This window comes from Ostrea edulis, chromosome 10 (assembly GCF_947568905.1).
Source record: "Ostrea edulis chromosome 10, xbOstEdul1.1, whole genome shotgun sequence".
NCBI lineage: Eukaryota > Metazoa > Mollusca > Bivalvia > Ostreida > Ostreidae > Ostrea > Ostrea edulis.
The window spans coordinates 9,790,336-9,812,746 of record NC_079173.1 but is presented as its reverse complement, the minus strand read 5'-3'; the positions used below and the strand labels follow the sequence as shown (position 1 = coordinate 9,812,746).

General features: G+C 35.3%; 1 protein-coding gene across 2 annotated transcripts in view; it reads right to left on the bottom strand.

Moving 5' to 3' along the window:
• Positions 1–15,412, bottom strand: part of LOC125666751 (integrin alpha-4-like) — a 48,368-nt gene extending 32,956 nt beyond the window's left edge. The window contains exons 1-3 of one of the 2 annotated variants that reach the window (XM_048900003.2): positions 14,998–15,412; positions 4,549–4,679; positions 1,955–2,073 (exon numbers count right to left, since the gene is read on the bottom strand). In XM_048900003.2, coding sequence (XP_048755960.2) covers positions 1,955–2,073; positions 4,549–4,679; positions 14,998–15,158 — 411 coding nt within the window. In that variant the 5' untranslated portion in view covers positions 15,159–15,412. The remainder of the gene's footprint in view (positions 1–1,954; positions 2,074–4,548; positions 4,680–14,997) is intronic. The other variant, XM_056151860.1, reaches the window with a different exon arrangement.
• Between the last annotated feature and the right edge of the window lie 6,999 nt (positions 15,413–22,411).

Genomic DNA, 22,411 nt, shown 5'->3' with positions numbered 1-22,411 from the left:
AGAACCGTCACTGCTCAATGGCCGTAAGCGCCAAGCATAGGCCTAAATTTGAAGCCCTTCACTGGTCTTGGTGACGTCACCACATGAGTGAAATATTCACGAGAGGGACGTTAAACAAGATACAATCAATCATCCATTATCCACTGTTTGCCAAGAATCGCTCGTACAACTATGAAACGGGACATCCCATTTTAAGGTCATCTCTGAAGACCCGTGACATTCACACCTGATGCTGAGCGTTTGGCGATGGAACTGTCACTACCTGTTTCAACAACTTATGAGGGCTGTTCGATGTGTATTGTACAATAATTCGACTAAAATAGTGAAATGAACTTTACATCCTTTCAAGGTATTCTCCGCGGTTTGAAATAGATATTTTTTCAATCTCTGAATCCATTTCTGAAATGCGTCACGGTACGCTGATTTAGGTAGACATCTGAGGCACTGACTGATGGCTGAGCCAAGGGTTTGTTGGGACTTGTAACGACGACCAGATAAGAATTTTTAAGTTTTGAAAAGAAGGAAAAAGTTGCATGGGGCTAGATCTGGAGAGTATGGTGGGTGTGGCAAGACGGAAACTTTCTCCGACTTCAAAAATTGCTTCACAAGCTCAGATGTATTTGATGGAGCGTTATAATGAAGTAGGCGAACATTCCTAAATCCTGACACAGGGCGTCGTTTATGATAATATACCTGTTCAGGATATAGGGCTCACGGCGGGTTTGACAGGTCGACAGGGGATGCTTACTCCTTCTAGGCACCTGATCCCACCTCTGATGTGTCCAGGGGTCCGTGTTTGCCCAACTATCTATTTTGTAGGAGTTATGAGATTGATCACTGTTCGTTATTTTCACCTTTCTTGAGCTCTTTGGTACAACATTTCGGCAATACCGACCTGTACCACTTTTGCCCCTCGGCACCGCAATTTGTACGGCTATACCATGACATGAGAAGAATATGCAATAAAGAACCTTTGTGCTAATAATTATGGTTCTTTTGGCAACTACAGGCCTTCTACCGTGTTTAGTTTGCCATATTTTGTTTCCAATATTTCTCACTGGTTCGAAATAGTAAACCCATGTTTCGTCACCAGTAACAATTTTTGCAAATTGTCTTTGATTTGGGAAACATTTTGAGCAATTGCTTAATGGTTTTTAGCCGTACCCGTTTTGATCATCTGTCAATATATGCGGTATCCATCAGGCAGAAATCTTTCGTACTTTCAAAATACGCTTCAAAATGAAATGCACCCGCGATAGCGATATACCAAACAGCCTTGCCAATATCACGAATCGTGTATCTGCCATCACTTTCAATTATTTCCCTGACTTTTGAGACATTTGTCTTGCCTGTTACAGTCACAGGTCGACCATATTTTGCTGCATTTTTAACGGACTCTGTGCCAGTCAGAAATTTCTTTCTCCATCTACGAACTCTCTCATAAGATACCTTATCAGACCCATAAACTTCCCCCATTTCAGGAAAAATCTGCATTACCGAATGACCGAGTTTTGTGCAAACTTTTATATACGCTCTAATTTCTTCAATATTCTCAACCCGTTTCCCAACCATGTTTACAACAGCGGTCAACCACTGGCTCTATTGAAATGACTATAAGTTTAAAACCATGTGGAGCTGAAGACTTGCGTGTATACCGTTGGAAAGGTATTGAATAGAGCTATTCAAGAGTATCATCATCCACGAAATCGTACAAAGCGTTATCGCGCTGTGTTACAATACACATTACATATCGAACAGCCCTCGTAGATCTGTCGCGGCCAGGATTCGTACCCCGACCTTCCGCATGCGGGCGAACGCGTTCTACCTCTAGACCACGATAATAGACAGTTGAATACAGGTACATTGTATATTGTAAACAAAGGTACAGACTGATTTGCATTAAGTACTAAATGAAACATCAATAATGAAATTACATAAGATGAAAATCACTTACCAAGACGCTTGACTGATTTTCAGGTTCAACGTCTAACGACACTCCAAGCCATTGATCTGTTTTATCGTGATGTAATCGCATCTTTCTGCGATGAAATATTATAGTTTCCTCGGAATTCCCTAATAAAATAGAATCACAAATATAGCAGAAATACTGCTCTGAAAATAAAATAGTAATCAAGGACTTTCAGTGTGTATGTCGAAACAATACACAGAATTCACAATTGAAAATTAAGGGTTAGGAATTTTAAAATTTTGCCTCAAGTAGCCAACAAGAGTACCGCAAATGGTACATAATACGCCCATGAAAATGCTTTCATAGGGTGTTTTTCTTTAATTTTGCGTCAGTTAGTATCAGCTATCATCAGGCTGTGAAAGAGATGTCGAAATGGATCAAAATTGTAACATGTTCTAGAGTGCTCCACAAAGAAGCTATATACCAAGTTTCAGCTTGATGTGTGACAGAGAAATGAAAATAGAAGCAGAAAATCCCCAACGGACGGACATACAGATCATTGCTGTACCATAATATGTCCCGTCGAAAGACGGACATTCAAAAGTTGCAATTTCGGTGCAAAATAATAGTTAGAATATAAGAATACTCCTTGTTGGGCTCGTACGCAGGAGCAAAGGATTTCCAGATCTACCAACGTCTTCATCCACTTAAGGGGCGAGATCAAAAGTTCAATGTCTGACAAAAAGCTACATTCACATAGTTTTCACCAAAAACCCCTCACCAGCTTTAAAACTACGTATGATGAATGTTGAAACTAATCAATTAAGAAGTAAATGCATCCGATTATAAATAACACTCTGTATACCTTCCCTACTGCTTTATTCACAAATGAAAGTGTACATCAAAATTATTAAATGTTCATTAAAATGTATTAATATGTGGTTTTTAACAGTCGCTTGTCTTTTTTTCTTCTACTGTAGTGTAATCTATGTCAGATGACAGAAACTTACGGGAGATTTTATCCCCCCCCCCTAACTATTTGAATTAAGATTTTTATCCGACATCGATCTTTTGATCTCGCCCCTAACTAACCATGCAGTCAAGTGATAATTTTTTATGACAAAAATACCCTTTTGATTTTATTTTTCCATCAATGTTTTACTTCCATTTGCAAAAAATTGAGATGAAGTATTTCATCTTTAATCGAAAATAAATATTGGAGCGCTTCATCTTCAATTTAGTTACACTGTAGAAAGCGATAGAAAGAATTAGTATTTTGCAAGCTCGTGTTTCAAATGAGATTTCCCGTTTTATGTTAGATTAAAATCATTTTTGAATCCACCGATTTGCCAGTGTAGTTAAAATTCAATAGCAAAATACTGTTCTTTATACGGTGTTGATTGATCAATATCAAGAAATATTCCCGATTGAGGTCTTTGCATGGATAATGCGGACCCAGTTTGCGAGGAGCGCCTCCGTGTAAAAATCAAGGGCAGACATATTGCACGATATTCAGTCATTAACCTTCTTATTACATTTTATTCAAATTCTATCTATATCTAATTCTAGATTTATCCCGTGGGGATCCGGGTTAGAATAGGTCCTCAGTACCCCTTGCTTGTCGTAAGAGGCGACTAAATGGGGCGGTCCTTCGGATGAGACCGCAAAAAACCGAGGCCCCGTGTCACAGCAGGTGTGGCATTATAAAGATCCCTCCCTGCTCGATGGCCATAAGCGCGGAGCATAGGCCTAAATTTTGCAGCCCTTCACCGGCAGTGGTGACGTCTCCATATGAGTGAAATATTCTCGAGAGTTAAACAATATTTAATCAATCAATCAACTAATTCTAGATTTACATTTTTGATAGCCGATGAGGTTGTTGCATGCATATTCATTCCTATTTGTTTAGAATTAGAACTTCACAATTGAACTAAAATAATCCGGAATTTTACACCGCAAGCTTTTAGGTCGCTGGAAACATTTATGTACTCTATACAATTTATAGAAAATATATCAAATATGTAATAATGGGCAATAGCATAGCTTAGCGAAGATTGCTCTTATTAATTGCAAAATGTTTAACCATCTCGTCAGTGATATATTCTATATTTGTGGCCTGCAAAGCAAATATATTTTCATTTAAATAGATCTGAAAATGTATTTTCATAATAAATTGAAACACCAGCTGCAATCGATGGACAGTAATGAAACTAGCACGTGCAGCTGCTCTATTTCCTTATTATATGTAGTATTTCCATGGTACATATATGTACGCGTATTTGTGGAACGAAATTATGTTTTAAGGTCGTACTCTACATCGTCATAATGGCTGACTTCCTTTAAAAACATGGATGACAAAATCGATATCAGCAATGTTTGACTTTTCCTTTTCCATTTAAATACCTAGCCGAGTAGCTCAGTAGGTTAGAATACCGACTGCTGAACTGTAGGTCGCAGATTCGAGTCCAGCAGGGGTTTTAATTTTTTTTCAGATTACCTTCTACTAAAACTGTATTTTTTGACAAAATAAAGTAAATTTGAAAATTTTCAAATTCAAAATATTTTTGTACATATCCTACACTTTTCATCTACATCAAATTTCTCTGGTGTAGCATACATCCTTAAATAATAGTTCTTACCCGAACTGTCCACATTCACTTGCTCACAGTTGGATTTGTTTCTAGGGGGGTAAAGGCATTTGTACAGCGCACCAGGTTTCCTCACCCAGGGCTGGAAAATGTCGTCAGCTCGTGGAGCTCCCACTAAGGCCCTTTGAATGCAAAAACAATTTTTCATCTCTGTATTGATTGTTTAACGACCCTCTCGAGTTGTTTCCCTGATGTTCGAAAAAGAGTAAGCTCAATGGGGGTTTCAGGGAAACTCAAACACTCACAACCAAACATAATTCAATTGGTTAACCGTCGTAAAATGGCTGAAACATTGCCAAAACGACGTAACAAATCAATCAATCCTACAGAGACGTCACCATTAGATCAGACAACAGCCTGTCGGAATTCCCATGGGCACGAATTGTGCTCATTTGTTAGCTGACCTGTTTTTATATTTATATGATGCATAATTTATTCAGAAACTTCTACGTGAGAAGAAAAAAATATCGTGCCGTGGCCTTCAATTCGACATTTAGATTTTTCGACGTTTTATCTATTAACAATAATAACTTTCTTTCATATGTTGATTTGATAATATCCCTGCGAGCTCGAAATAAAAGACATCACAGAGTCGTCCACTTCTGCTTCATACTTAGATATTTTATTGAAAGTAGATATTAACGATAAAATAACAACTCAACTTTATGACAGACGGGATGATTTCAGCTTCTCCGTCGTCAACTTCCCATATCTATGTAGCAATATTCCATTATCACCTGCATATGGTGTTTTATATTTTTCAATTAATTCGATACGCAATGGCTGGTTCTGCGTATGGTCAGTTTTTAAATCGAGGCAAGTTACTGACAAACAACTTGATGGTACAGGGGTTTTAACAGTCTCGTTTAAAGCCATCATTTCGCAAATTCTGTGGTCGTTAGAACGATCTAGTTTGCCAATACAACCTATCACTGGGTCAAATGCTGTGTGACGTTTTTCATACTAATTGTAAGACCGTTCGTGTCGCACTGATTTTGACTGCGGATAACTCCGTTTACCTGATAAAGATATTGGGTTCACGGCGGGTGTGACGGGTCGACAGGGGATGCTTGCTCATCCTAGACACCTGATCCCACCTCTGGTGTGTCCAGGGGTCCGTGTTGCCCAAAACTATCTATTTGTATTGCTTATGGGATTTATGAGATTGATCACTGTTCGTTATCTTCACCTTTCATCTAAATGTCGCATAGATGGGCACGGTTTTTCATTCTCTCCCCTCTTTTGTACTTTCTGTCTGTCCGTTCCCATGCCTGCCACAAATTAAATCTTGTGAACACTACTCCTCCTATACCGCTTATGGGATCCTTACTCCTCCTGGGCACCTGATCCCACCTCTGGTGTGTCCAGGGGTCCGTGTTTGCCCGACTGTCTATTTTGTATTGCTTGTAGGAGTTGTGAGATTGATCACTGTTCGTTATCTTCACCTTACTTGAAACTTTGCACATTGCCATTTGTAAATATGCATATTGTCAGGACGAGAGGATCTTCTGATTTTCGTAAAAGTTATAGCGGATCTTAGATGGGTGGAGGATGTAAAATAGTTTCTGAACATTTTTCCTATATGGCTAATCGGATACAACCTATCATTGGGTCAAATGCTGTCTGACTTGTTTCATACCGATTGTTAGGCCGTTCTTGCACACTATTTTGACTACAGATAACTCTGTTTACTTGATCGAGATATAGGTGACCGGTCGACAGGGGATGGCTATTTCTCCTAGGCACCTGATCCCACGTTTGGTATATACAGAAGTCCCTGTTTGCCCAACTTTCTATGTATCCTCTCTTTCAGGGGGAGACATTGTTTTTGTACTTTCCGTCCGTCTGTCTGTCACTAAATAGTGTGAACACTTCTTCTATATGGCTTATGGGATAGACGAGAAACTTTATACAATACTTTATTGCCATTTGTAGATGTGCATGTTGTCTGAACAGGAGGATCGAAGTATTTTCCTAAAAGTTATAGTGGATCTAAGAGGGGAGGAGGATGTAAAATAGCTTGTGAAACACTTCTCCTCCTATATAGCGTGTCGGATAGATTTGAAACTTTGTACAATGCTTCATTGCCATTTGTAGATGTGCATATTGTAGGGACAGGAGGATCCAATTATTTTTCTTGAAAGCAATAGTGGATCTAAGAGGAGTGGAGGATATTAAAATATCTTGTGAACGCATCCCCTCCTATATGGCTTATTCGATAAACTTATTGTTATCCTTAAAGTTATATTGAATCTGAGGGGTGGAGGTTGTAAATAGTTTGTGAACATTTCTCCTATGTGGCTTATCGGAATTCATATTGTTTATGTTCCTATTCATGCTTTCTCCTCCATACGATGCAGTACATTAAAGGAAGGTTTCATTTGGAGTACTTCCAATTTGGGGAGACATTTGTTTTTCATAAAAACAATCTCTAGTTTATATTGCTTATGGGAGTTAAGAGATTGTTTGTTGTCTTCACCTTTCACTTAATACTATGTAAAATGCTTCATTGTCATTTGTAGGTGAGCAGATTGTGAGGAGAAGAGGATCCTATTATTTTCCTAAAAGTTAAAGTGGATCTAAAAGGGGTGGATGATGTAAAATTGCTTGTAAACAGTACTCCTCCTATATGACTTATCGGATATACTTGAAACTTTGTACAATGCTTCATTGCTATTTGCATATTGCCGGGAGAGGAGGATCCAGATATTTTTCTAAAAGTTATAGTTGATTTAAGAGGGACAGAGGATGTCAAAATACCTTTCTTGTAAACACTTTTCCTCATATATGGCTTATCAGATAGATTTGAAACTTTGTACAATGCTTCATTGCCATCAATAGAGGTGCATATTGTCGGTACGGAAGGATCCAATTATCCTCCTAAATGTTTATAGTGGATCTAAAATGGGGTGTAAAATAGCTTTTTAACACTTCTCCTATCTCGATTGAAGTCAGCATTTCGCAAATTCTATGGTCGTTATAACGATAAAGTTCATACAATACAACCAATCATTGGGTCAAATGCTGTTTGGCGTGTTTCAAACCGATTGTTAAGCCGTTCTTGGCACATTGCTTTTGACTACGGATAACTCCGTTTACCTGATCAGGATATAGGGCTCGCGGCAGGTGTGATAGGTCGACAGGGGATGCTTACTCCTGCTAGGCACTTGATCCCACCTCTGGTGTGTCCAGGGGTCCGTGTTTGTCCAACTATCTATTTTATATTGCTTATAGGAGTTATGAGATTGATCACTGTTCGCTATCTTCACCTTTCATATGGCTTATGGGATAGACTTGAAACTTAGTACACTGCCTCATCGCTATTTGTAGATGTGCATATTGTTGGTACAGGAGGATCAAATTATTTTCCTAGAATTTGTAGTGGATCTAAGAGGAGTGGGGGTGTTAGAATACCATTCTTGTGAACACTTCTCCTGTATGGCTTATACGATATAATTGAGAATGTGTGCAATGCTTCGATGCCATTTGTAGATGTGCATATTGTAGGGACAGGAGGATCAAATTGTTATCGTTAGAGTTATAGTGGATCTGAGGGATAGAGGGTTGAGAATCAGAACCCTGTGGTAGCAAATTTCACAATTTTGGTACATTCCTTTTTCCAGAATATTCATTTAATTTTTAGATAACCTGAGTAAACTCAGGTGACCTATTGCAATTGGTCTGCGTCCGTCGTTGTACATCGTGAGTTAACAATTGAACTCCTCCTTAACTATCATTCCACTTCTTTTAAAATTTGGTATCAAGCATCTTTGGGACAAGGAGGGGGACTCCTGTACCTCTAGTATGTAAAGATATTTTCTATTTTTAAAACGACCGGGTTCAACTCCCTCACGAATACATTTTTTTTTTTCATATTACGTTTTCCATCTAGATTGTTTTTCTTAATTGAAACACGCTTCTAGTTTTCATAAATGTTTGATGTCAAATCTCTGTTTATTACCATGTGCCGAGTTTGAAATAAGCTTCCAACTTGGACACTGTTTAGTTTGTGAATAGGACTTGCAACAAACACGCCGAATACAGCATGCAATACCTGTGTTTTGATAGTCAAGGCTGCTAACTAGAACTTGTATCTTTTTCCGAATGAAAGTTGTTGACAAAGGCATGGTACCTTCTACGAAAAACCGTTGTGAACTTTGCAAAGCTTAGGAAGAAGCTTTTTAAGGCCAAACAAGGTAAATAACCGTTAAACAGTTTGAGTTTATATGTATTCCAGTAGCAAATTGCTATGTTGAATCAATTTTACAGGTGCATGTACTTCGAATAATGTTGAACTTTATTAATGCGTATTAAACTTCCCATATTTTGTTTTGTGATCAGAGTTATGTATAGTTGCCAATTGCTGGTTGTAGAAAATAATACATAACAGGCAACGAATTACCAAGTTTCGAAAGTCTTTTTGTCTATAACTGTATATATTTAAGAAAAACTAAATACATAGTGATATAGAGCAGGAAAGCCTCTACCAAAATTATAAATTTCATGATCCCTGGCGGTAGTGGTTCTGATTCGAGGGCGGGGTCAAACTTGGTATATTTAGTGAATATGTGGAAAACATAAATAATATATACATTAATGATATTGATACTTAATTGAAACTGAATGCACATTTAGAAAGAGTAGGTCGTGCTTTACCAAAATTGTAAATTTCATAATCCTAGGGGTGTAAAGGTTTGGTTTCTGGGTGGAGTCAAAATTATCATCGTGATTATTGTATTTTATCATTTGAAGGACTTCTTTAAGTTTGCTGATAAGTATAAAAACTAAATACATGTTTACAAGGAATGCTTACTCCTCCTAGGCACCTGATCCCACCTCTGGTGTGTCCAGGGGTCCGTGTTTGTCCAACTATCTATTTTGTATTGCTTATAGGAGTTATGAGATTGATCACTGTTCGTTATCTTTACCTTGCATGTTAATGAAACGCAGAAAATTATGTGCAAAAAGAAATGTTGAATTTTGAAATTCCAGGGTTTTGACTCTAGTATCGGTCCAAATTAGTAATATTGTTTAATGTTATATACATATATTTTATTATGTAAAGCTTTTCATTAGTATATGCACTTTTGAGGGCATTTAAGAACACATCTTGTTTTATATTGTTGCTGAATATTAGAATTTAGTTTAGATATTCAGAACAACAATTTTTTTTAGGTCACCTGAGTAAACTCAGGTGACCTATTGCAATTGGTTTTCGTCCGTCGTTGTCCGTCGTGCGTTAACAATTGAACATCTTAAACTTCTTCTTAATAACTACCAGTCCAATTCTTTACAAATTTGGTATGAAGCATCATTGGGACAGGGGGACATCAATTGTAACTTTCAGGACTCCAGCACCCCTGGGGCCCTAGGGGTGGGGCCAAACTTGTTATATAGTGTTTATGTGTAAAACACTTAAATTACATCTTCTTTAATGCTATTGATACTAAATTGAAAGTAAATAGATATTTAGAAAGAACAGATAGTCCTATACCCAAATTCGAAATTTGATTATTCCAGGGGTAGGGCTTTTGGTATCGGGGTGGAGCCAACATGGTCAGTTATTAAGTGTGTGAACAATAGACATTTTTAACTTCTTGATAACAGTCATTCCAATTATTTTCAAATTTGGTATGAAACATATTTGGATCAAGGGGAACATAAATTGTAAATTTCAGGATTCCTGCACCCTTGGGGTCTTAGGGACAGGACAAAAACTGCCCAAAATGACAAATTTTCAAAAATCTTCTTCTCAAGAACCACACACATGTAGGAAAAATTAAATGCATAGTAAAGTAGAGGAGGAAAGCCTATACCAAAATTGTAAATTTCATGATACCCGGGGCAGGGGTTCTGAACCCAGGGCGGGGCCAAGCTTGTTATATAGTGTTTATATGTAAAACATTTAAATAACATTTTCTTTAGTGTTTTTGATACTAAATTGAAACTAAATGGATAGAGCAGGTAGTCTTTTACCAAAATTGTAAATTTGATTTTCCCCAGAGTAAGGGTTTTGACCCCAGGGTGGGGCCAAACTTAGTGTATAGTATTTATGTGTAAGTTTGCTGATACTGTATAAAATCTAAATACTTAGGAATAGCAGAAAATGATGTACAAAAAGGGTGAATGTCAATCAAAACCCAGGGTTATGACTTTAGGATGAGTCCAAATTAGTCATATCTTTTGAAGTTTTAATGTTGATACACCTATTATTTAAAGCCTTTCATCAGTGTATGCACTTTAAGAACACATTTTGTTTGATACTGTTGCTGAACATTAGAATTTAGGTTAGATATTCAGAACAGGAATTTTTTTTCTAGATTCCATAGCCCATGGAAGTAGTGATATTTTTTCACTAGTATTCAGGTGACCGCTAAAGCCTGTGGGGTTCTTCTTATACAACATCCAATCAGATCACGCGCTCGTCCTTTTCCGTAACCGGTTACGGAAATAGCCGAGTAGTTACGATTGACACAACATCATCAACATTATAGAAGTCTTTCACCTGATAACGACAATAAAACTCACTATGATAATTTTACCCTGGAACCAAAACCCCAACCTTTGGGATCATAAATACAATGTATACAGTGTATATATTTAGTTTCAATTACATATCCGTCCGTAATGAGGATGCTGTTTAAAGGGACATGGACACATTTTTTGTTTGATTGGGGGAGTTGTTGTTATAGAAACATTGAACGAAGTGGAATAAAAATATTTTTTACACAGGATTTACAGAAAACACTAACTTGCGTTTTTGAACACGGTGTTAGGGTAGCTCCATCCTCATGTAACTTATCAATATTAATGGTTAAAAGTGGAAAAACTTTATTAATTTCCACTCAATAAAGTTTAATTTAATCAATAACCAAAGCAAATGTATATGTTACCACCTTTTTAACGATGTCAAACATACAAAAACAGAAGTATACATCAACATCAGAAAATCACACATTTTCGTTAAACAGAATAATAAAAATAGATAAGAACTTGTTGAAATGACAAAATTTAGTTATCAACAGTTTTAAAAAAACCCTGCTAATTCATAAATATGTATAGATTAACTGTGGATATTAGGGAAACCAATGTATAATAGACATCCAGTAGAGGAAATTCCAGCATAGGAGTCATTGCCCTTGACAACATTTTTTTAGTCATAAATAATTGATTATCTATGGAAAATATAAATTTTTTCAGAATTAATAGTTTACCAGATTTTTTATTATATCCAGTGATTGAAATTCCTTAGAAAGATATATTTCTATCATGCACAAAGTTTGAGTTATTAAGATTTTTGCAAAAACCTATGACATCACATGAGGATCGACCGACCTTAAATTAATCTATATCTATAGACTTTTAGTGAGACGAATGCACGCAAATTTCATAGCACTGTAAACAAACGTTTGTAAACCACATGCGGAGGTGATAACACCAAGGTGTCAAATATCATATATATGCCAATAGCATTTAGCACCTCGACATAAAATTCGTCAACTCGGGCAGCATATTGATACCAGCGTTACGTAACATGTGAACATACACAGGGCTCGTGCCAATGAAATGTACAACTTTGGCAGAGGTCTCCCTGCCGTACATAATTATGCATTTACTTTTTTTTTCTGATGTGCTGTTGTTGAGAATTTTTACAATAAGTCAATTTTTGGCAGAATTTGCCCTGTCCCTGAGGCGCAGGAGTTCTAAAATTTACAATTTATCTACAGTGGCGGATTTAAGGGGGAGGGTCGCAGAGGAAATTTTCAAATTTAAGGTAAATCGTGGAATCTTGTTTAGAAAAATGTACTAAACGATAAAAAAAAAAGCAATAATTTCTTCCACTCCCGGAGAAATAAATGACAAAATCTTTTGATTTCTTGAATTACTTTATTGGGAGAACTAAATTGTTTTCCAAAAACCCTTACAATTTCCGTTATTTTATTAATTTCACCTTATAAAAAATGATAGAAAATAGTACAAATGACTAAATAGGAGACACATTTCAAGCCCTATAAAATCTGTAAAACCCAGACCCCCTGCCTCATAGAGTGGCGCCCACCGTAACCGCAATTCATGGATCTGCCCCTGATCTGCATGTACCCTACATACCAAATTTCAAAAGAATTGGAACGGTAGTTATCATTAAGTTAAAAATGTTAAACTGTTAACATGCGACGGATCGCAATTATAGTTCGTGAGGCTGTTGTGGTTGACCTTGAGAACACATTTGTTTCACGACACGCAGTCGTGGAGAAAGTGGATATCATTTTAGATAACAACCATATAAACTAGGTATTCTGCACGCTTCTACATTGATTTACCAATCATAAAGGATCATGTATTGCTCTCACATAAACATCGTACGATTTTCAAACTCAATATACCTGCCATACATGCACACATATTTCCCCATGAGACCCGTACAACGTGTGACACCGTTTCACGCGTTTGTTTTGGGTTTTTTTTCTTTTACGTCCTTTGAGAATGTTTTACTTATTCAGCAGTGCTGAAGTGCCACAAATTTAGACATGTATTGAGAGTCCCTAAACATGGCAAAGCCAGCTGCGACAAAAGACCTCAATTTTTATGCCATCCGGAAGATCCACGACTCGCTTTTCAGTTCCGAGAGTTTACGATTAAAATAGTGATAGTCCTCAGTTCCCCTTGCTTGTCGTAGGAGGCAACTAAATGGGACGGTCCATCGGATGAGACCGTAAAAACTGAGGCCCCGTGTCACAGCAGGTGTGGCACGATAAAGATCCCCCTGCTCTAAAGCCGTGAACCTCGAGCATAGTCTTAAAATTAGCATACCGTCATCGGCAATGGTGACGTCTCCAATTTTGGGTGAAAAATTATCAAGCGAGACGTTAAATAATACACAATCAACCAACCTATGTAGAGTTTAGCGGAGCCGTCTCTGCCTATTTTAACGTTAACGACTAGACGCGGCCGATCCGTACCCACAACCTCCCGATCACGTGGGTTTTTTTTTAATGTGACTGTCTGAGCAACTACATGCATAATATACAGCTTTTCCAACTAAATTTAGAACCAGAATTCAAAATTGTAGTCGGTGTTATGAAGCACAAGCTCGAAATGTCTATATTGAATTATTCTTCCATTCTTGAGCTTTTTAACGTTATTTAGAGGAATAAAAAGCAAAACCTGCGGAAACGTAATTCTAAATATTGAATATCTCTCCCATTCCCAGAAGGGGGACATAATGTTGTAGTGTGAATTTTTCTTCCGCTTCTTATACAAAGTTTGTCCGGGCAATAACTTTTTTGTCTTTTGACATAGGCCTTTGATATTTGGTAAGTGGGTATGTCATGCTAAGACAATGTGTCGCATATAATTTTAATGATCTTTGACCTTTTATGTAAAAATCAATTAATAGAATTTTTGGTCGAACCACAAGTTGTTTTTTTTTTTTTTTGTCTTTTGACATAGGCATTTGATACTAATATTTGGTATGTGGTTATACCATGATAAAATGTGTCGCACGCCATTTTTGATTACCTTTGTGTAAAGGTCAAATAAAAGCATTTTTGGGCTTTTTTGGGTTCGGATCATACCTTTTTCTTTGGGGGGTTGGGGGTTGGGTTGGGTTCTTTTGACATAGCCCTTTGATATTTGGTATGTTGGAAAGTTTAATTTACTAACATATGTTCACAACACTGTTCCTTGGTTGAAGCACATATAGATAAAGATGCAAATTGCTATATACCATAACTCTTCATTTTCCGCTTTAAAGATGATTCGTAAAAATGTTATTAAAAAACTATGGAAAATGGACGGGGAGGCATCAGTTTTGTGTGCTAAAACAATTCTTCCTAGTTACAACTGATTCACAATGTACATATACAAATGCAATAGTTTCTCCTAAATTAAATGTACGTGAGTGCATGATTTAAAACGTCTGGTCGGCTGTGCCCATTTTCTATTACACGGAATACAGCACTGTATAAACTTATCGCTAGGAAAATGTAAATATTATTTTATACATGCTTGCATTTTGTAAACTAACTGACCAGTGCAAATTGATCGAATATTTGAAGGTTATATGGTTTCATTCACTTAGTTAATTGTATCTTGTACTTGGTTTCAATGTCTTATTATTATAATTGTTTCTGAAAATCGTGTAAAGTCAATGCGGGATTTATCATTCGCATTAAGAGTCAATGCGGAGTTTATAATTTTCTTATGCTCATCTTCTTTGATGATTTGAGAGGGAGGCCATGGAGTCAGATTGCATAATATTTGTTAGGTTACTCGTGTTTTAAATTATTCACCTGATGCATTAGAAATGAATCTCCACCTGCTGACTATAGTATATGTATTGCATGTTTATCTTTGAATCTGTTCAAATTGCATGCAAACTGAAATAGACACCTTGGGGGACATAATATATAGAAGAAATATAAAATAGGAAAAACTTACCAAAAGCCGTCGGGATTTTTTAGCAACCCTACGCTGTATCCAAAATAGCTATCTCCCGGCCCATTATAGATTGTAAAATTCCTTGCATCAAGAACAAAAGAATGGCCGGTGTAAAACAGTGTGTAAAGAAAATAAAAGGCTCCCCTTTCTCTAAGATCCATGCTTGTTTCCTCTCCCTTTAAACTTCGGCATTTTGGGTAATCGGCGGAGGAAATGTCAATCGAACATTACGGTATTCCCAAATTATTATTAATTGGTTAAAAATTACGCATGTACGAGTGTCGCTGCTTTTAATGGGGGTTCTCTTCGCGGCTTGTGGTACGGGCATCAACCGCTTATAAAATCACCCCACGTTTGAATAGAGCTCAGATTTCCATAAAAATGCTCTTGTGTGCAAATGACTCATTTCATAACTACTGGACAACGGTTTCACGAATTCATGGGGAAATATGAAAGCCTGTTGTTACCAGAGCAATTTACTTGAATTATCCAAACCCCTTTTCATTGCTATTTATAAACCACGGAGATGTAGATATACGGTAGCATTTTGTTTTATTACGATAAAACAGACTGAATACGGAGTGATGTAGATAGAGGTTAAAACCCGAGACGAGTGGCTAAAACTAAAACGGAATAAAGGACCAACGTGTACAGGGCGAGAGAGAATGGAGAATATACTTAAAGTAACGTGGTGTGTTTTCTTTCGATTTGGTTACATCACCCATGCCCTTTCAGACTACCAAAAAAATATATATAGTTCTTAAGTGTGCAACGGCAATCAAGTACATGTAACAGGGATAGAACTATAGGTCCGGTCAAGTTGCTGTAAAAATGGAAATACCTTATATTTGAAGACGTGATATTATATGTGTTAAAATGTGGAAAATAATTTTAGAATACATGACAAGTTTAGCAAAGTACTTAAGGAATAAAATTATATGCAACATGTAGGTGTCATTATGATTCCTACATGTGGCATATAGATGGATGCAAATACGAAACCAAGACACGTTGTCATTTGCTGAAGAAATTCAGATGAAAACTTTCATGGTCCAGGAAAAAGCCTGTGGCAGAGAGGGGGGTTAGATGACCCCAGATGAAAGGTAGATTTCTAGGAAGGGTAGATAGAGTTCCTGAATGTGCATAATTTCTAAAAACCCTTGCATGGTATTCTGATGGGGTTTGGGTGGTGTGAATTTATCCCAAATAGGAGAAAATCAAAGCGAGATAGGGGCACCTTCTCAGAATATGTTTTGTCCACCAGCATCAATGTTTATATGTGACATGTAATTTAGGGTCATAATTTATCAACTACACTAATATCAGATACAAGTATTGACATAAATGGGAAATATGATTTTTCATTAATCTGACGTAATCTGACTTTAATGCATACATCCTACCCACATCTTTAAGAACAAAAAAAACTGTCCCCTGCCACCTTATATTGCGAGTACAGTGGCATTATGCATGTGTGCAAGTAAATAAGACCCCTTGTGTTTAAATTTGAACTCTCTCTATTAAAAAAATCCCAAGATTTAAACAAATCTGTGTGTACATTATACCACCTTCATCAGCCGGAAGTAGTGATTTCGGTTCATACACTATCGCCATTTCAGGTATCTTCACATCCAATACAACTCCAAAAGGATAAGTTAAAATCCAATAATTATTCAAATACAACATATGAGGGATTGCAATAAAAACCAAAGTACTGACAGTACTGAAAGACGGTGGCGTGGGTTGCGAAAAGCTTAACTCAGGTGAACTTAACAACAATACAGAGATAGTACGTGCATGAATGAGGAATCATTAATGGTAATTCATTTATTAGTAATAATTCAATAATGGTAAAGCAGGGTGTAAAAGTCCATAGGTAGTTTATTAAACCCAAAAGAAGCATGTACATATGGTTTAAAATTGCAGATGCCAAAATTGAATTAAGATCATGGCTTTTAAATGAGCAAATTTCTTTTCTCAAGAGAATAGAGGAACATGAAACTCGTACTTTCCTTTTGAGCTTATAGGGAATATTTCAGAACTTTGAGAATGATCACCTTGTAAAATAGAGAATGGCATTAGAGTCTGTGGCCTTTCCATTTCGAAATATCCATATTTTTCTAGCATGCTGTGGCACTCAAAACTTAGATATTAAACTCAGAAGAAACATGTTATATTTGTTTTATTACAGATCAAGGTAATAAACCTTTTTGTTTCATGATCTAATTACCTGATAAGTAGGATTTTATTATGCACTGGTATTTATGGAATGGACAAACGAATATCATATCTATATACTATTTTTCAAAAGATATTTCAAATGAGTCGTTTACCATGTGTTCAAAATATTCTTACATGGATTTTTAATCTTCAGATTGTTCTCGCGCTCTGTCATGTTATTCTAAAATGAACCATAATAATTATATTCCTGAAGTTCTCAAATATACCTCATATAGTTGAAATCATTCTCAAATATTGATTAACGTCATGCAATAAAAAATTCTCTCATATTCTAATTGCCGAAATATTAGAACTCTCAATCATAAAATCTTACACCTTGGAAAAATCATTCATGGAATTTTCAAGTTTTCAGACGATATCTTGATTCAAATATAGAGTGTCTTAATCGTGTTTGTTCCTGCATATATTTTTTCAACTTGTCTCAAATATACATATAATGTCAACTTCTCAATCATATGACATTCCAGTCATGTAATCTCAATAAAGCTTTATCAAACTTTAAAAAGTTCCCATATGTTTAAATAATTTCCTTCTAATTTAATCATTAAAATATTTCTCGTGTTGAGAGCCGTTAAATGACAAGAACTTGAACGCTTACCGTCATGTAAGCTGCAAACACAGTTCTTCAACAGGTTTATTGTTTATTGACCGAAAGGAGCCCAGTGGCTCATAGGTACACTGTGTACAATACAGGCAAATGACAGAGGATTCAGAATTATTACAATATGTAAATATAAATTATCAGACAAATAAGTTTAGAAACAAATAAATCTAAGCAACGAAAAAAAAAAAAAAAAACACATCATTAATGACAGTTAACAAATAGTGCTTCTCTTTGTTTTGTAGCTTTCACTAAATACTGACAAAGCTTATCAATAGTTTTATAGTTTTCACTAAATACTGACAAAGCTTATCAATAGTTTTATAGTTTTCACTAAATACTGACAAAGCTTATCAATAGTTTTATAGTTTTCACTAAATACTGACAAAGCTTATCAATAGTTTTATAGTTTTCACTAAATACTGACAAAGCTTATCAATAGTTTTATAGTTTTCACTAAATATTGACAAAGCTTATCAATAGTTTTATAGTTTTCACTAAATACTGACAAAGCTTATCAATAGTTTTATAGCTTTCACTAAATACTGACAAAGCTTATCAATAGTTTTGTAGCTTTCACTAAATACTGACAAAGCTTATCAATAGTTTTATAGCTTTCACTAAATACTGACAAAGCTTATCAATAGTTTTGTAGCTTTCACTAAATACTGACGAAGCTTATCAATAGTTTTGTAGCTTTCACTAAATACTGACAAAGCTTATCAATAGTTTTATAGCTTTCACTAAATACTGACGAAGCTTATCAATAGTTTTGTAGCTTTCACTAAATACTGACGAATCTTATCAATAGTTTTATAGCTTTCACTAAATACTGACAAAGCTTATCAATAGTTTTATAGCTTTCACTAAATACTGACAAAGCTTATCAATAGTTTTATAGCTTTCACTAAATACTGACAAAGCTTATCAATAGTTTTATAGCTTTCACTAAATACTGACAAAGCTTATCAATAGTTTTATAGCTTTCACTAAATACTGACAAAGCTTATCAATAGTTTTATAGCTTTCACTAAATACTGACAAAGCTTATCAATAGTTTTATAGCTTTCACTAAATACTGACAAAGCTTATCAATAGTTTTATAGCTTTCACTAAATACTGACAAAACTTATCAATAGTTTTATAGCTTTCACTAAATACTGACAAAGCTTATGTATAGTTTTATAGCTTTCACTAAATACTGACAAAGCTTATCAATAGTTTTATAGCTTTCACTAAATACTGACAAAGCTTATGTATAGTTTTATAGCTTTCACTAAATACTGACAAAGCTTATCAATAGTTTTATAGCTTTCACTAAATACTGACAAAGCTTATCAATAGTTTTATAGCTTTCACTAAATACTGACAAAGCTTATCAATAGTTTTATAGCTTTCACTAAATACTGACAAAGCTTATCAATAGTTTTATAGCTTTCACTAAATACTGACAAAGCTTATCAATAGTTTTGTAGCTTTCACTAAATACTGACAAAGCTTATCAATAGTTTTATAGCTTTCACTAAATACTGACAAAGCTTATCAATAGTTTTATAGCTTTCACTAAATACTGACAAAGCTTATCAATAGTTTTATAGCTTTCACTAAATACTGACAAAGCTTATCAATAGTTTTATAGCTTTCACTAAATACTGACAAAGCTTATCAATAGTTTTATAGCTTTCACTAAATACTGACAAAGCTTATGTATAGTTTTATAGCTTTCACTAAATACTGACAAAGCTTATCAATAGTTTTATAGCTTTCACTAAATACTGACAAAGCTTATGTATAGTTTTATAGCTTTCACTAAATACTTACAAAGCTTATCAATAGTTTTATAGCTTTCACTAAATACTGACAAAGCTTATCAATAGTTTTATAGCTTTCACTAAATACTGACAAAGCTTATCAATAGTTTTATAGCTTTCACTAAATACTGACAAAGCTTATCAATAGTTTTGTAGCTTTCACTAAATACTGACAAAGCTTATCAATAGTTTTGTAGCTTTCACTAAATACTGACAAAGCTTATCAATAGTTTTAAAGTTATATACACTAAAACGTTCTACGAGTTTGAAAAAGGAAGTTTTTTTTAGTGATAAGGTTTGATATATATTTCACGTAAAACAAAAAATGCTGGGCATATCAAAACGAAATTAATTTCGTCTTCTATTTCCTGAAACATTTGCGTTCGATTCTAGGTAAATTTTTGTACCTTCCATTTTCATAGTAATGACTTTTCCTTGTGTGATAATCGCTTTACAAAATTTCTCTGTAAACCAAATGTATCAATTATTTCTTTATATAAGATACATATCGATGAAATTTCAAAAGCACTAAAACAACTTTGTATAAATGCATCGGTGAGTCGCTGTTCCACAAGGAAAGAAAAATGATTAACATTACCAACATTCATACTGCCCATAGTCCTCTGCGTCTCCGCACACAGAGTTTGTGTGAAAATGACCCCTGGCGGAAGTTTGTACCAACATTTTGCTGTTCCCAAAAATTTCCAAGACCCAAGCAATAAAATTCTTTTCTAACTGCATTCAACCAGTTTGTGCAGTTTTCCTTTTGAGTATTATATTCAAATACAATTGTTCATAACATGTTTTTGATATACAATTATTTGTATCAAGGAAGTTACATCTGCCAAATTCAAAATAAACATACATAGCTTTCTTAGAGATACTAAATCTTTAGAAGACACGAGTCCGCAACATTTTTTGTGTTTGCAATTGGGGTAAAACAATATTCTATATCTAAAAAATCTCTACGTAATTTGCACAATGCTTTACATTCCAGAATATAGTGAAATTCATCTTCAATTTGGTTACATTTGCATAATGTACAAAACCGTTCATTCTTTTTCAATATTACTCCATCTGCCCACTTCAACAGCAAGGTGATGGTTTGTAGTTCTAAATCTAACAAAGATTTTTTGTAACTTTATTGGTAATAATGTCAAATATTCCTCACATTTCAAAGAAGGTGTTGCACGTCCCATGTTAATTTCCGTAGAGGTGTTGCATGAAAGATCGATAAAATTAAGTTGTTCAAATATATGATAAAACCAATTGGAAATTATGTGTTGATTCAAACCTTTTTGAAAATAGGTTTTAAAGACGTGTGTTAACAAAAATTAGCCAAAATAATTCAAGTTTAAATCAAGCTATAAGCGATTTACATGTATATGAATTTTAGCGTTAAAATGGAGGGGTATCCCCGAATTTCAGAAAAACTGCCTCCGTGAAACAAAATAAATTTAGCATGAATATATACTTCGAGTTTTCCACACAAAAAAAATGTCGCTTTGAAATTTTGTTTCACGGAGGTATTTTTTTTTTTTTTTTTTTGGTTGTAAAATTTAAAAAATCGAAATGACTTCACTGATATTATTTTCAACTTCACCTGTACGTTAATTTTCATTAGAAATGTTTGGTCTACTGCGTGGTTCAGCGGGTAAGGTCGTAGAATTTAATATGTAAAGATGTGTTATTTTTTTAAAACGACCGGGTTCGAATCCCTAACGAACACATTTTTTTTTTCATATTACGTGTTCCATCTAGATTCAAATACACTTCTAGTTTTTATAAATGTTTCAGGTCAAATCTCTGGTTATTACAATGTGCCGAGTTTGAAATAAGCTTCCAACCTGGACATCGTTTAGTTTGTGAATGGGATTCGCTGTAAACACGCCGAATACAGCATGCAGTACCTGTGTTTTAATAGTCAAGGTTGCTTACGAGAACTTTTTCTGAGTGAAAGTTGTTGAGAAAGGCATGATATGGTGTCTTTCACGAAAACCCGTTGTGAGCTTTGCAATTAAGGCCAAATAAGGTAAATAACCGTTAAACAGTTTTAGTGCATAAGATGCTATGTATTCCAGTAGCATATTGCTATGGTGAATTAATTTTTCATGTGCATGTACATATAATTTTGTTGAACTTTATTAATGTGTATTAAACTTGCCATATTTTGTTTGTGGCCAGAGTCATGTACAGTTGCTAACTGTTGGCTGTAGAAATTGATACAGAGAATACAAGAGCTTTTAGACTGTAGTCGTATAGAATATTTAATATTTGATACACTCGTAACATGTAACCTACATGTATACATTGTTTCTGATACTCAGAAAAAAAACCCACAATTTAATGTTCATGATTTCAAAACTTATGGTTACACTCCATGTATAATATATTGACATAAAAAATATTAGGCTTGCCCTTAGTACTGGGGGATCCTACAGGTATTTTAATGGCAAATACGCAATAAGAGTATAAATACGAATGAAGGTCAGTCTACGTCACGAGTGCTAGCGCCGATCCGCGAACTCCGATTAGGGAAAATCCCCGCTTCGGTGCAACACCCTCTTTGTTTTAAAAATTCTTTTGTATTCGAACCCGCGATCTACAGTTCAGCTGTCGACGTTCTAACCTACTTAACTACTCAGCTAGGCGATGCTATTTGAAACGAATAGACAAATATTTCTCATATCTATATTTTCATTCATGTTTTAAAAGGAAGTCAGCCATTATGACGATGTAGAGTAACTCCTTAAACAATACT